At 38.3% G+C, this 14652-nt stretch overlaps 2 protein-coding genes and 1 pseudogene across 4 annotated transcripts in view; all 3 read left to right on the top strand.

Annotated features, from left to right (window-relative positions):
- LOC107699443 (rho guanine nucleotide exchange factor 1-like) overlaps nucleotides 1-9278 on the top strand; it is a 59203-nt gene extending 49925 nt beyond the window's left edge. The window contains exons 14-32 of the mRNA XM_016500701.1: nucleotides 270-399; nucleotides 2375-2386; nucleotides 4011-4166; nucleotides 4444-4634; nucleotides 4751-4897; nucleotides 5014-5096; nucleotides 5229-5354; nucleotides 5473-5587; nucleotides 6199-6299; nucleotides 7253-7327; nucleotides 7415-7490; nucleotides 7614-7781; nucleotides 7864-7951; nucleotides 8090-8206; nucleotides 8335-8393; nucleotides 8484-8627; nucleotides 8721-8826; nucleotides 9079-9179; nucleotides 9268-9278. Of these exons, the coding sequence (XP_016356187.1) occupies nucleotides 270-399; nucleotides 2375-2386; nucleotides 4011-4166; nucleotides 4444-4634; nucleotides 4751-4897; nucleotides 5014-5096; nucleotides 5229-5354; nucleotides 5473-5587; nucleotides 6199-6299; nucleotides 7253-7327; nucleotides 7415-7490; nucleotides 7614-7781; nucleotides 7864-7951; nucleotides 8090-8206; nucleotides 8335-8393; nucleotides 8484-8627; nucleotides 8721-8826; nucleotides 9079-9179; nucleotides 9268-9278 (2006 nt within the window). The remainder of the gene's footprint in view (nucleotides 1-269; nucleotides 400-2374; nucleotides 2387-4010; nucleotides 4167-4443; nucleotides 4635-4750; nucleotides 4898-5013; nucleotides 5097-5228; nucleotides 5355-5472; nucleotides 5588-6198; nucleotides 6300-7252; nucleotides 7328-7414; nucleotides 7491-7613; nucleotides 7782-7863; nucleotides 7952-8089; nucleotides 8207-8334; nucleotides 8394-8483; nucleotides 8628-8720; nucleotides 8827-9078; nucleotides 9180-9267) is intronic.
- A 725-nt stretch (nucleotides 9279-10003) lies between these two features.
- Nucleotides 10004-12565, top strand: LOC107699444 (B-cell antigen receptor complex-associated protein alpha chain-like; annotated as a pseudogene).
- Nucleotides 12566-12782: 217 nt separating this feature from the next.
- Nucleotides 12783-14652, top strand: part of LOC107699484 (hormone-sensitive lipase-like) — a 35526-nt gene continuing 33656 nt past the window's right edge. For 2 of the 3 annotated variants that reach the window (XM_016500737.1, XM_016500738.1), the window contains exon 1: nucleotides 12783-12944. In XM_016500737.1, coding sequence (XP_016356223.1) covers nucleotides 12857-12944 — 88 coding nt within the window. In that variant the 5' untranslated portion in view covers nucleotides 12783-12856. The remainder of the gene's footprint in view (nucleotides 12945-14652) is intronic. The other variant, XM_016500739.1, reaches the window with a different exon arrangement.

Below are 14652 nucleotides of genomic sequence, written 5' to 3' on the forward strand. Positions count from 1 at the left end.
ATATATATATTTATGATAAAAAAAATTTTTAATGGTTTTAGTTTCAGTTAACAATAATAACTCTTGTACAATTAGATCTCAAATATGAGCTGATAGCAATATAATATTTTACAAATCTGTAATATCGGCTGATAACTGGTATGGTACCAGTATATCATGATACCTAGATTCATTGTGAAACAAACAATGAGGCTACAAGTGGGCTTTGATATTATTAAATGTCCCCCTAATGTTTCATATGCAGAAATGTTGTCTCTTTCCTCCTGTAGGTGTCATCAACAATCGCTCAGACCCCAAACCAGTATCAGAAGGTGGAGATGCATCTCCTGTCAGTCTGTCCATCTGTGAACCTCTCCCTGTCATTGACATGCTTCCAGATGACAGTCAGGACAGTGGCAGGTAAGAAAGAAGGAAAAGGAATGAGAAGAAGCAGATATAAAAACAACACATAAGAAAATGAAAAATATTAAACAAACATTTAGCATACTTTTTAAGTTGTACAGAAGTAGTTACAGTCTTACTTTGTACTACTTAACTAAGGAAGGGTGGAAAACTTCCCTGCCTGCTTTGTCTCGGGGAGTGTGCTGTGTCCCTCCTGTGCTGCTGCTCCTGCTGCTGCCCGCAATGTACGCTACCCTCCTTAAGGACAACAAAGACCAAGACAATCCCTTACTGCGCATACGCGCCTCCCTCCCTTTCCCCTTCTATCCTAGCTCCCTTTCTTCTCACTTTCATTTTTTTCTCTGCATTTTGCCGCCTCTTTTTGTTTTTTACCTCTTTGTCCGTTTGTTCCTTGTCCCACCTGATGTTTTGCAGTGTCAGTCATTTTTGTTAGCTTTCAGTTTGCAGTTTATCCGTACCGCAGTCTTTCTTCACATCTGGTCAGCGCTATGTCCCGCAATGTTGCGCCAAGGCACGACGCTATAAAAATAAGCAGATTCTGTCTGAATTTGAGCAAACATTATTACTGCCCAACTATTTGAAAGGTTATGTTTTTGCTTCTTCATTTAGTAGGTAGATATTTAGCAGATGCTATCATCCAAAGTGACTTGCTGTGCACGAATGACAAATTTCGCTGGAGTAACCTGATATTCTGCAGTTTGGTACAGTGGTGATAGTTACTTGTGGGAACTGAACCAGCAACCTTCGGTTTTCAAACATAAACATAACTTAAAGGGTTAGTTCACCCAAATATGAAAATTCTGTCATTAATTACTCACCCTCATGTCGTTCCAAACCCGTAAGACCTTCGGAACACAAATTAAGATATTTTTTGATGAAATCTGAGAGCTTTCTGACCCTGCATAGACAGAAACACAACTGGAATGTTCCCAGACCCAGAAATGTAGTAAGGACATCGATAAAACAGTCCATGTGACATCAGTGGCTCAACTTCAATACAAGAATACTTTTCGTGCGCAAAGAAAGCAAAAATAACATAACTTGTTTAACAATTCTTCTCCCTGAGTTATCGTCTTCCACCATTTTGGAGAGTACCACGACGCATGCGTGCACTTTCTCCTGAACGTAATCAACGTAATCAGCGTTGTTTACATTCAGGAGAAAGCATGCGCATGCTGAACATAAACAACGCTGATTATGTTGATTACGTTCTGGGGAAGTGTGCGCATGTGTCGTGGTACTCTCCAAAATAGCGGAAGACGTTAACTCAAGAGAAGAATTGTTGAATAAATTGTTATTTTTCTTTGCGCACAAAAAGTATTCTTGTAGCTTCGCAAAATTGAAGTTGAGCCTCTGATGTCACATGGACTGTCCTTACTATGTTTTTGGAACGACATGAAGGTGAGTAATTAATGACAGAATTTTCATTTTGGGCTGAACTAACCCTTGAAGCTCCTCGTCTGAATGTCGTTCACTGCACAAAATAGTTTTCTGTCAGTATTTTTGTCTTGTTTTCCGGTACAAATATTTTTAAATTAAAGGGTTAGGGTCTGAGAGCTCTCACATTTCATCAAAAATATCTTAATTTGTGTTCCGAAGGTCTTACGGGTTTGGAACGACATGAGGGTGAGTAATTAATGACAGAATTTTCAATTTTGGGTGAACTAACCCTTTAAAAACTCAATGTATCTCCTTTACTTACTGTTTATAGTATATGGCATAAAACTAGCATTACTGGATTAGCTGTGCAGTTTTATTTTGCTCGTGCAACTGTCCTTCATGTGGAAACATTGTTTGTTGCTGGTGTTTGTTGTTGTAAGCTCTGTCTCGCTTTATTGTTGGCCTTGAGATTTTGTTCAGGGTAGTGTTGAGGTTAGTTGGTTTATAGTTGGAAGTTTTGGTTGGGTGTTTGTTGTTAAACGATTTGTTCTCTGTTATGCTGTAACTCTTCGTTCGCCCTATGTTTTTACAGAAAGAAGACAAGGTGGGTCTGCGTGATTGTCTCTGGGATTTTCTGCCAGCCTCAACTGCTACTGATACACACATGTTCTCTTACTAAACACAGTTTACATTACGTTTTATTATTCATACAGTAGAAAATATTGTACAATGAATGTCATGGTTTTTAAGCTTTAGATTCATATTTAGACTCACACAGACATTCATACTCACTGCATGGCTAAGTATGGTTCTTCTCAGGTTTTTGGGCTTTAGGGATTGAGGGGAGAAGTATCTGCTTTTTGGGACGCTTTGCACGAATGAAGCCCACTTATTAGCCAATAGTGTTTTATATCAGTATAATTGAGGTGTTCAAAAGCACGAGATGCTGTAAATGACATTAGAAAGAGCTGGAGATGTTTGTTAATGTGGATTCCAAAAGGGTCTTTGAACTGATGGGGCTGAATGAATCTCCCTGGTGAACTAGTGCTAAATAACATGTTACATAGTGGTTTTGACATCATTTGTCTTTAACATTTCACTTACTGTTTCTTCTTCATCACTGTTCAATTTTCTGTTTCTATCATCTGTTCATGTTACCTTTGGTCTGTCTCTAACCTCACTGTCATTTAATGTTCTTTCCATATTTCTACTACTTCATTACCCCTTTCCTTTCCTTTCCTTTCCTTTCCTTTCCTTTCCTTTCCCTTCCCTTAATGTCCCTTTCTTCCATGTAATTTTTCCTTCATTTTCTCTTTCATTTACTTTTTCCTTTATGACATTTTTTGTTTGCCTTTTCCTTCCTTCCTTTCTCTTTCTTTTTTGTTTCCTTTCCTTTCTTTTCCATTTTCTCCTATTTCTTTCCTTTCCTGTCCTGTCCCTTAATTTCCCTTTCTTCCATGTAATTTTCCCTTAATTTTCTCTTTCATTTACTTTTTCCTTTTTTCATTTCCTTCTTCCTTTATTACATTTTTTGTTTCCCTTTTCCTTCCTTCCTTTCTCTTCTTTCTTTTTTGTTTCCTTTTTCATTACCTTCCTTTTCCCTTTCCTCTTTCCTTTCCTTTACATTAATGTTCTTTCCTTCCTTTTCCATTTTCTCCTATTTCTTTCTTGTCCTGTCCTGTCCTGTCCCTTAATTTCCCTTTCTTCCATGTAATTTTTCCTTCATTTTCCCTTTCATTTACTTTGTCCTTTTTTCATTTCTCTTCCTCTTCCTTTATTATATTTTTTGTTTCCCTTTTCTTTTCTTTTCCTTTTTTTCCTTCCTTTCTCTTCTTTCTTTTTTGTTTGCTTTTTCCTTTCTTTCCTCTTCCCTGTATTTTCCTTTTTCTTATTTCCTAATTTCCTTATTCTTTCCTTATTCTTTTGTAATTCTTTTATTCTTTCCTAATTCATTTACTTTCCCCCATTCCTTTCTTTCCATTGCTTCCTCTTCCTTTTTCTTTCCCCTTTTCCCATCTTCCATCCTCCCCTTTTCATTCCCTGGTCTTTGCTTACTCTTTTTCCTATCTCTTCCTCTTTATTTTCCTGTTCTTTTGTTTCCTTTTTCCTTCCCTTTCCATTCTCTTTCCTTCCACTTTTCTTCCATTCTCTTTCCGTTTCTGGTTCTTCTTTTTTCTGTACCTTTTCCCTTACCTCAACCCCCCCACCCACTTCTCTTGGGTGTTCAGGAATGTGCGCCGCAGCGAGAGCCTTTGCGTGGAGCGCCGTCACTCTCGCCGTAGTGGCTCTACCCGGGCCAAGCAGTCTCGCTCCCGTAGCGACGTGGACCTGCAGTCAACCTCTACCTCTCACCCCCTCTCACCCTCCCCACAGCATTCAGTCTCGTAAGGCAAAGACTAACCATCACTCACACTTAGAAACACTCATACACACACTGTCCACAGGAGACAGCAGCACAAGGGGCTTCTCAGTCATTTTTTGTACAATGCTTAACGCGTACAATGCTTTTAAATTTTTTCCCTTCATTTGTCTCTTAGTGCAGAAGGTGGATTGTTGCCTGACGGCCTCGTCACTGGTCCTGCTTTTGTCTCAGTCATTTTTTGTACAATGCTTAACGCGTATGTATACCTTTTAAATTTTTTCCCTTCATTTGTCTCTTAGTGCAGAAGGTGGATTGTTGCCTGACGGCCTCGTCACTGGTCCTGCTTTTGGCCCCTTCCCTCAGCAGGAGGAAATGGAGCCCCGTCTCCTGGAGCTCGAGCAGGACCCGCCCAACTGGAGGGACCTTGCTTCTCCCGAGGACCTGAAAAAACTGAGCAAGAAGGAAATCAAAAGACAAGAAGTCATCAATGGTAATACAAGCAAGAATGTTGAAAAACTATTTGTACGTAAATAAGTGCCTTATTTTGTGTAATCTGCTATGAAGCAGGGTGCAATGATGAACATATTTTTTCTCTGTGTCTGTCAGAGCTGTTTACGACAGAGCACGCTCATGTCCGTATGCTGAGTGTATTGCAGACTGTTTTCTCTCGTCCGCTGGAGAGGGAAGAGATTATGAGCATGACTGAGCTGGCCACCATCTTCCCCAGCCTCGATGAGATCATAGAGATGCACTGTACGTATCCACTTCAAATATATTAATGCACTGAAATCTGCATGGCTTTAAAAGATTTTGATGGTCCTTCAAATTATGAACAGCCTTGAAATAGCTTAAATCCATTCTTTTTCTAGATGCTTTCTATGAGAACCTGAAAAAAATGCGGCAGGAGGATAAGTACATTGTCAAAATCATAAGCACGCCACTTCTCAACAGGGTAAGTAGCTTAGAGTGTGCTAAATGCTAGTTTTTCATGTTCTTTCTCAACACTGTGTCATTCAGCATTTCAACTTGACAACATGAACTTATATTAGCTGTTACACGAATAGACGTGTCTCTATCTCTGTAGTTCAGTGGATCAGAAGGAGAATGGTTTCAGAAGCTCACCGCACGCTTCTGTAGCTACCAGTCCTGGGCTCTGGAGCAGATAAAGAGCAGACAGAAGAAGGATCCCCGTTTTAATGCTTTCATACTGGTACATTTACACTTAAAACACTGTTTTCCATGATATTGCAACTGTTCGCCAGTCAACATTTCTGGAGGCTAGGCATCTCAAAATGTCTTTAATGAAATGTTCTGTGTTTGTGTTGTAGGAGGCAGAGAGTAAGCCACAGTGTCGGAGGCTACAGCTGAAGGATATCATTCCCACCGAGATGCAAAGACTAACCAAATATCCTCTTCTGCTGGAAAACATTGCCAAGAACACAGGTAAGTGTTTTAAATCTAGTCCTACTTTATTTCCATAAAACCTTTTGTGCCAATTGTGCAAAACACTTGCTAAACCATTGCAAATTGCAAAGTAAATAACACATTAAATAAAAATATTACAAATATAAAATGATCAGTTTAACACATTGATTTTCTCAATTAAATCAAATTCACTTGAGTTCAAAAGTTTGGGGCCAGTAAGATATATACTTACTGTACTCTATACTTTTTTATATACTTTTATTTCACTACGATAATCATTTAGCATGATTGAATTGATCAGAATTGATAGTAAAGAGTAAAGACCTTTACATTGTTACAAAAGATTTGCTGTTATTTTAAAAACTCAATTCATCAAGGAATCCTAAAAAAATGTATCTCGGGTTCCATAATTCTGTTAAGCTGTAGAATTGATGATAAAAAGCTTTACTTGAATCAAATCAGCATATTTGAATGATTTCTGATGGATCATGTAACACTAAACACCGGAGTAAAGGCTGCTGAAAATGTTTGCCATCACAGGAATAAATAAGCATTAATAAATAAGCAAACAAAAGAAATGCAATATATTAGACAAAAACTGGTGTATAACCAATGTCCATTTCTCACAGATGATAAAGCAGAAAAAGAGAACATTAACCAAGCAGCAGAATCCTGCCGTAAGATCCTCAACCATGTCAATGAAGAAGTCAAACTCATGGAGAACCTGCTGGTGAGAATTCAGTAGAAGTTCCTTCAGATTAATATGGTCTACTGTAAGGATGTGTGGTATGGCAGTATCCAGGCATTACTACATTCCAGCATGTTGTGATGTATGTATTTAGCATGATACTGTATTAAAGAGATAGTTCACCTAAAAATAAAAATTCAGTCATTAATTCCTCACCCTCGTGTCATTCCAAACCCGTAAGACATTAGTTTATCTTCGGAACACAAATTAAGATATTTTTTGAAGCTATGAGAATAATTTTTGTGCGCAAAGTAAGCAAAAATAATGACTTTATTCAACAATTTTTGTTTTCATTGTGAACAAAAAGTATTCTAATAGCTTCATAAAATTACGGTTGAACCACTGATGTCACATGGACTATTTTATCGATTTCCTTACTACCTTTTTGGACCTTGAAAGCGGTAGTTGTGTCTTTGTCTATGGAGGGTCAGAAAGTTCTTGGATTTCATCAGAAATAGTTCATCTTCGGAACACAAATTAAGATATTTTTTGAAGCTATGAGAATAATTTTTGTGCGTAAAGTAAGCAAAAATAATGACTTTATTCAACAATTTTTGTTTTCATTGTGAACAAAAAGTATTCTCATAGCTTCATAAAATTACGGTTGAACCACTGATGTCACATGGACTATTTTATCGATTTCCTTACTACCTTTTTGGGCCTTGAAAGCGGTAGTTGTGTCTTTGTCTATGGAGGGTCAGAAAGTTCTTGGATTTCATCAGAAATATCTTAATATGTTTTCTGAGGATGAACAAAGGTCTTACAGGTTTGGAATGGTAAAAGGATGAGAATTTTCATTTTTGGGTGAACTTTACCTTTAAATTGTTCATACTGTGATATAGCCCACCCTATATGGATCATAATCTCTAATATGCATTTTCCCAACCACCACTCTCATTTTTTTTCTCCTAAATATCTGCCCATCTTCAACTCAGATTTTGAAAGACTACCAGCGCCGGCTGGACACCTCAGGACTGAAACCGAGCAATGACCTCTACAGTGAGTACAAGGTGAGAAATATCTTAATGCCTCATGTGTATGTTACTAATGCAGACACTCTGGGGCTGAAATGATCCACTCTTTTCTTTGTTCATCAGAACATTGATCTGACCACCAGAAAGATGCTGTTTGAAGGACCTCTGACATGGAGGGTGACCAAGGAGAAAGCGATCGGTAACCCCCGTCGACACATTCCCCAAATTACAATTACAATGACAAATTAGTTTATTTGCTTTCAGTGCTTCCATAATCAAGAATTCAGCCTCTTACTTACCCTATTTTTGTGTGTATTTGTAGATGTGCACTGTGTTTTGCTGTCAGACCTGCTGGTCTTGCTTCAGAAGCAGGATGATAAGATGGTTTTGAAGTGTCAGAGCAAAAGCAACATCGCCGTTCAGGAAGGCAAACAGATGCTGAGTCCAATCATCAAACTAGAATCTGTTTTTCTCAGAGACGTGGCCACTGGTGAGTGAGTTTCAGTGAATTAGCATGTTGTATTCTGAAGAACGTGAGTCTGATATACAGTTACTTTTGTTCTTTCCATCAGACCCAAAGGCCCTCTACGTCATCTTCACCTGGGACAGCGGAGCACAGATCTATGAACTAGTGGCTCAGACCGCCGGGGAGAAGAAAAAGTGAGTGTGTGAACCATATAAAGCCATTTCAATGAAACACTTATCCGAATGACTGACAGGCAGATCATATGAAATCCTGCTTCAAAATTGAAATCCAAAACATGTAATTTGACACTCACAGTCTGTTTTATGCTCCAGTTGGACAGAGGTGATTAAATCTACGGTTGACGAGTTGAAGAAGAGGGGCGGGAATAAGCTGAAAAGAGACAGAGGTGGCAGCATGCCCAGCAGCGCCAGTGGACCTGCATACAGCCCGTGAGTGTGTTTTTGGCAAATAGCAAGGCCCCGTAAGAGTAATCGGGCATCCTTTTGAAGGTGGCATTGAACTAGCAAACTCAAAGCTAACTTCAGTCATTAAAACTCTTTCCATTTCTTTTCTCCAGTTTGCAGCCCCCTCTTAGCCCCACTGAGAACGGAGGAGACCTGTTGAAAAGTCGCGGTGGTGAGACTTTTGGCTCTTGGAAACAGATATTAAGTCTGTCCAAGTAATTTTACCGTGGTATTATAATGTGACTGTTTTATTTCACCATAGGGCGATTTAAAGACAGTTTTACTGATGAGAAGAGTAGAGAAACTGATTCTTCACTCATAGACTACCTAGCGGCCAATGGTTTTGACCTGCTCAGCCATAGCCACGCTCCTCCAGAGAAGTCTGCTATTGGTGCTTTGGATGAAGGTCAGAATGTGTCATTTTATGCAGGTCAAGCAGTGAACACATACAATTTCATGCTGTACTTATTCTTTTTTTTTGCTTGTATACCTCTCACAGTCATGTATTTGAAGAGGCTATTGGTCGGGAGTATTAGTCTGTCAGATGACTCTCAGACTCTTGGGGAAAATGGAGGGACGGCCCCTGAAACCCAGGAGGCAGATGGTCAGTCGTCAGGAACTGCACACATATTGCTTCAGGTTTATAACTGACGAGGTTCAACCTCACACTTAATCATAGTACAGCAAGTACAGCTGTGCTGAATACCTGGAGTTCCTGAATAAGTTCAGCATGCAAAAAGAAGAAATGTACTTAAAAGTCTTACAAACAGCCTGTCATTTATTCAAATTCTAAAAGAGAAGATGGAAGACGGTCATACATTTTGATATTGAGATCCCCAATGCTTTTTTCCCTCCTTAGTGGAGGAATCCAGCACAGAAGGTAGAACTGAAGGAGAAGAGAGTGGGGGAGATGGAGGGAATAAAGACTATTCTGTGTATTTGGGCTTTGATTTTATATGTAAGATACATAAGAAAAATGTAGGTAATTTTTTTTTTTTTTTAATAAATGATCAAAAATGAGCTTGTATTGTTTTTGTTTTTAACAGCATTTGGTTGATATTAACAGATTACCACATTATCCAAAAAAAGAGAAGAATGTACAGAGGTTGGACTAAATAATGTGAACATTCATTATTATGGGGTTAATATCATTTATACTGGGTACAGTAAAAAAAATCCAATTATCTTCCAATAATCTTTATCCAGTTATGATGTCTATATTCTCTAGTTTGTGTATAGTATAAGTTGTTTAGTACAAATTGTGGGGAAAATGGGTGACTTATGACTTCCAAAAATGAATGAAAAATGATGGGAGTCTGTTTAGCCGGAGCGTCTGTAACCTTAACGGCCCAGTTTGTTTGGTGTTTTACGAACAACAGTCTTTATGATTATGACTGCGTACACAAAGCATGGCAAGACTAATCAGAGAAGAATAATGGATGAAAACTGAAAGTGAATGATCGGGGCCAAACAATGCAGAACTTCTGCAGCAGAGTGTCAGCAAGCTTCCAAATTCACCTTGAAGACCATGTTTCCACAAAAACTGACTACTGTAGGCAGTTTTGGAGATAATGGTGAGAAGCAGATTCCCTCCTCCAACATCTGTAAAGCAACTGGCAGATGTTTTTGTAGTCAACGTTAAACTAGAGACTATTCAAATGTTCCTTTCTAAGAAGATTCAAAGTTGTTTTAAAGGCAAATGGTGGTAAAGCACCTGAATGTTCACATTATTTTGTCCAACCCCTGTATTTGCGTGTGTTCACCACAAACTGAAATAGAAGAATGGGTGGGTGCATGATACAGGGAGAGAAAACACTTGAACGGCATATTTACTGATGAGCAGCAAGAGGGTTTTTGAAAGGTTATCTGGTCATTTTCTTGTGTTTCTGGACAGGTAAGCATTAACATATAGTGTGTATGTAATGTTAGTTTTATTGTACAATTCTAATATTTGTTAAGCATTTGTTATAATTAACTGGTTTTATAGTAATCTAAGCTCTCTTTGATCACCAAAAAATATATGTAGGCCTATATGTATAGAGAAATTTAAATTTAGTTTTTCGACAGCATACCATTTCAAATTCAGCAATAAACTTTTTATCTCCAACAAAAGAATAAAGTACACAAAGTTTCCATCTGCAAGTCTATGTTCTGCTTCAGTGAAGCTGATTTCCTCTCAGAGCAGCTGTTACAATTTGCATCTTATTGCTACCAGTCTAGATTTTTCACCAGTTTTTACATCTTTGTCTTTTTCAGTGTGACTTACAATTTTAAGGGTCTAATTTAACTTTACACTGTATTAAGTAGCTTTTCACATGACAAGTCTTGTCTATACAGCTTTTTGTGGGTGGGAAGTGTTCAGTTTAGCTAATAGATTTAAACATGCCGATATCATGTGGATTGAAGTTAATGCCCCTTGGGGGGAAATTAAAGATATATGTTGAGCTGCTTTTATGTTAGAGGGTTTTAATCACATATAAGCAAATCTTAAAGAAACCCCCCACTGTGGACTGTTTTACACTCAAATACTTTTTTGTGCTGTTGTATCACCCAATGTTAGAGCATATTGTTATATGGTTTTTGGTTTTATTGTCCTTAAGTTGTTGCTAACACTGGTTTTGAAGACCTGAAACTGGAGGCAGATAAGCCGTTGGTGCGTGTGCTCTCTTCCGTGAAGCCACCATCCGCTGCTGCTACCGCTGGAATAAGAGTCCCCATGTCACCTTGATCATGAATATTCACACCACCAATGGAACCACAATGCTCAGCTTAGTAAATCTGTCCAACAATCTGATGAACAAGACAACAGAACTGACAGATGGAGTCACATGCCATTTGCTGTTTTTCAAGAGGCTCCGTCTCAATGATACCAGCTTGTACCAGTGTAAACTGAATTATAACTCTCTTCACATCTTTACCCATGGTACCTTTCTTCAAGTATACAGTGAGTCAGACCACAGTTATATGTTTAATATGCTTAATTTTATTTCTTGTCAGTTTCACTGTTCAAAACAAAAACAAAAAAATCAAATAAGTGCAGTCTCGCTCACCAAGACTGCACTTATTTGATCAAAAAATACAGTAAAAAGAGTAATTTTGTGAAATATTACAATTGACTCAATTTAATTTCATCAGCCATTGCTCTACTGAACCTTCTTTTGGTGCTCAAGAAACATTACTTTTTATTGAAACAGTGAACTTTTTCCCTGGATTCTTTGATTGATCGAAATTTCAAATGAACAGCATTTGAAATAGAATTACTTTTGTAACAAAGTCTTTACTGTCACTGTTGATTAATGTATTGCATCCTTGCTAAAAAAAAAAAAGTATTATCTTTCAAAAACAATCTTACTGCCCTCAAACTTTTGAACAGTAGTCTATAATAAATATATAATAAATACTGTATATACACTTACAGTTATGCATTTTAATGTAATACATAATCTGATGTATAGGCCCACTGTCTACCTATTTATTCTTAATTGCATAAATATGAAAGTCACAAACATAGCAATGCTTGCACTCATGCTCTCTAAGAACATTGTGCAATAATCCCCACAAATCATTCAATTGGCTGAGTTAGGCAAACACAAATAACCCATTCAATGACATAAACCCAAATTCCTCTCATTCATGCTAAGTTTGTGTTACTTAACTCTCTTTATATACACACATGCAAGTTTTACTATCAGAGGAAGTGAAAGTTTCAGCTCTTTTGGCCTCTATTTTTGTCTGTTTCATTTTTCTCTTAACTTTTTTAAGACAATGGTCCATGGTCAGTTTGATCTACTTGTCATTTCTGAAAAGTCTTCAGGTCTCTTTAATTAGAACCATTGCAGAAGACCTTGAACCTCAGCGAGAGTGTGAAGAACAGAATCATTACAGCAGAAGGGGTGTTGCTGCTGATGTGTGTGTCGATCCCTGGCACCATGCCCCTCTGTAAGGTCAGACACACTGATCGTGTAATGTTGATTTAATGTTGATTCTGCATATTGGATGCATTCCAGACAGAAATCTGCACCACAAACAACATTAAACAAACAAATAAATAAAGTGATTCCATGATGATGATAGACGTTCAACTTTATTCCTCTAGTCAAAGAGGCTGAATGAACTGGAGAGGAAGAAAGGAAGGGAGGAGGATAATATCTATGAGGTATGTCTATTCCCACTACATTTTCTTTTCTTATTAGCATGCTGCGTATTCACAAAAGTGACCTTCAACAGGGTCTAAACCTGGATGACTGCAACTCAGTTTACCATCAAATTCAACACACCAATCAGCAAGGCCCCTATCAGGATGTGGCCAACTGTGGAGAAGACATTCAACTGGAGAAGCCATAGCTGGAGCTGGAGAAACAGGAAAAGGAACCAGAAAGACAGTCAAGGGAAAAGTGAACTCTGTGTAGGCCTATTACTTGTCGTAATTTCATGAGCCTGCTGTCAATGTCTTTGCATCTCTTTATTAGTTTGAAGATAAGCTTGTTTGTATTTGATGGGCAGTACTATGAAGTGATAGGTGCTTTGATTATTCTCTGACACGTTATTGGCTGTAGATTTTGATGTGGGCGTGACCGCCTGTAAGGTAAATCCAGACAGAACAGAGGGGGAGGTAATCATTCGTGTTTGAGGAAGATGGCGTCTGCGAAGAAGTCTGGGAGCGGTGTTCTTGAAAAAGCAGTAAACAGAAGACGCTCGTCAAAACATAAAGAGGGTCCAATAGGTATATTCTCATTTAATAAACATAACCGCTTTATTTGGGGGGCGAGTTGTCACTTGTAAATGGCATTCGCGCTCCGGGTTAGTTAGTTCCAGAAGTGTCAGAAGATTAAAGCCCGAGCGCTTACTGTACTTTAATACTGGTACAATGTAGCACATCGTATGAACACTGTTATTTCCTTACTAATATGTAAACATAGGTTTTAAAATGTCTCATATGTTTGCCAACAGGTTTGAATTACGTTTGAACTATGTTGTGCTATGCAATACGTCGGCTACGGTAACTGTAACACTGTAGTGTAGTGTTGCAGTTATGCATTAATGACATTTCTAGTTAAGGATGACAATTTATTCAAAGTGTGTTGACAGCACGTTTTAGACAGGAGAGAATATACATACTTTTGAATGACGTGAGTATTTGCCTAAACTTTGCTGCAATACATCAAGATATGCTTTAGGATGCCTGACTCATGAATGATCTAGACTGACGTCTGTCTGTGTGGTTTTAAGCTTATAATCACAGTAAATGTGTATAGTAAGTGTAGATGCTCTTAAAGGGATAGTGCACCCAAAAATGTATCATTTACTCACCCTTGTGTTGTTCCAAACCTGTATGACCTTCTTTTGTTTTGTGGAAGGATGTTTTGAAGATTGTTGGTAACCAAACCATTTTGGTGACCATTGACTTCCACTGTATGGATAGAAAAAAACACTGAGACATTTACCAAATTATCTTAATTTCAATCATGACAACTCTCGGAAGATTTTAGCATGGTGATGGATATGACAATGTTAAAGGGGTCATATGATGTTGCTAAAAAGAACATTATTTTGTGTATTTGGTGTAATGAAATGTGTTTAATATGCGGTTTAAGGTTAAAAAACATATTATTTTCCACATACTGTACATTATTGTTTCTCCTCTATGCCCGCCTTTCTGAAACGCGTCGATTTTTACAAAGCTCATCGGTCTGAAAAGCGAGGTGTGCTGTGATTGGCCAGCTATCCAGTGCATTGTGATTGGCTGAATACCTCAAGCATGTGACGGAAATGTTACTCCCCTTACCATACTGTGATGCTGTGTCCCGGAGCGACAAGACAAAAACCCATTATAAATTAGGCATTTGTTGCATCCAGTGGGGACATAATTAGGGATTATAATGACTTATACTGTCTTTTTACGCGTTGCGTTGTATCGCGCCGCTTAACCATGTCAGCATTTGTGATCGGAGAAATGACAAACAACAAGTGCTACTCTACACTGCTCAAAAATTTTGATTTTGAATTTGCAAATTCTTTAAATATGAAAACGTACTTACAGTCTGAGAGTCAGAACAGCCGGCATTGTAGTCTACTCTCCCAGGATCAGGAAACAGTCCTCCATAAAATGCGCTGCACACATCTGAATATTTGGGTTGAACTGTTCTGGCATCTTGTCAGTAAAGCCGGTTCTTTAATCAGCGGTAAATCTCCATCACCTGCGGGCTTTCACATGGAGCAGCTTTAACTACACAGAGCCGTTGTTCACCGACATCGCATGCGATTTATCGTGCAGCCCTAGCGTGGACGAGTCTTAACTTTTATAAAGAATGTCTCTTTGGGTTTGAGACTTTAGTCTTTGCAACTTTAGGGATCTTATCTATTTACAAACAGCTTGTAACACTCCAAAGAGAAAGGAAAACTTGAAATCGCATCATATGACCCCTTTAAGT

The sequence above is a fragment of the Sinocyclocheilus anshuiensis genome, unplaced genomic scaffold (assembly GCF_001515605.1).
Source record: "Sinocyclocheilus anshuiensis isolate Anshui unplaced genomic scaffold, SAMN03320099.WGS_v1.1 scaffold670, whole genome shotgun sequence".
NCBI classification, from domain to species: Eukaryota; Metazoa; Chordata; class Actinopteri; order Cypriniformes; family Cyprinidae; genus Sinocyclocheilus; species Sinocyclocheilus anshuiensis.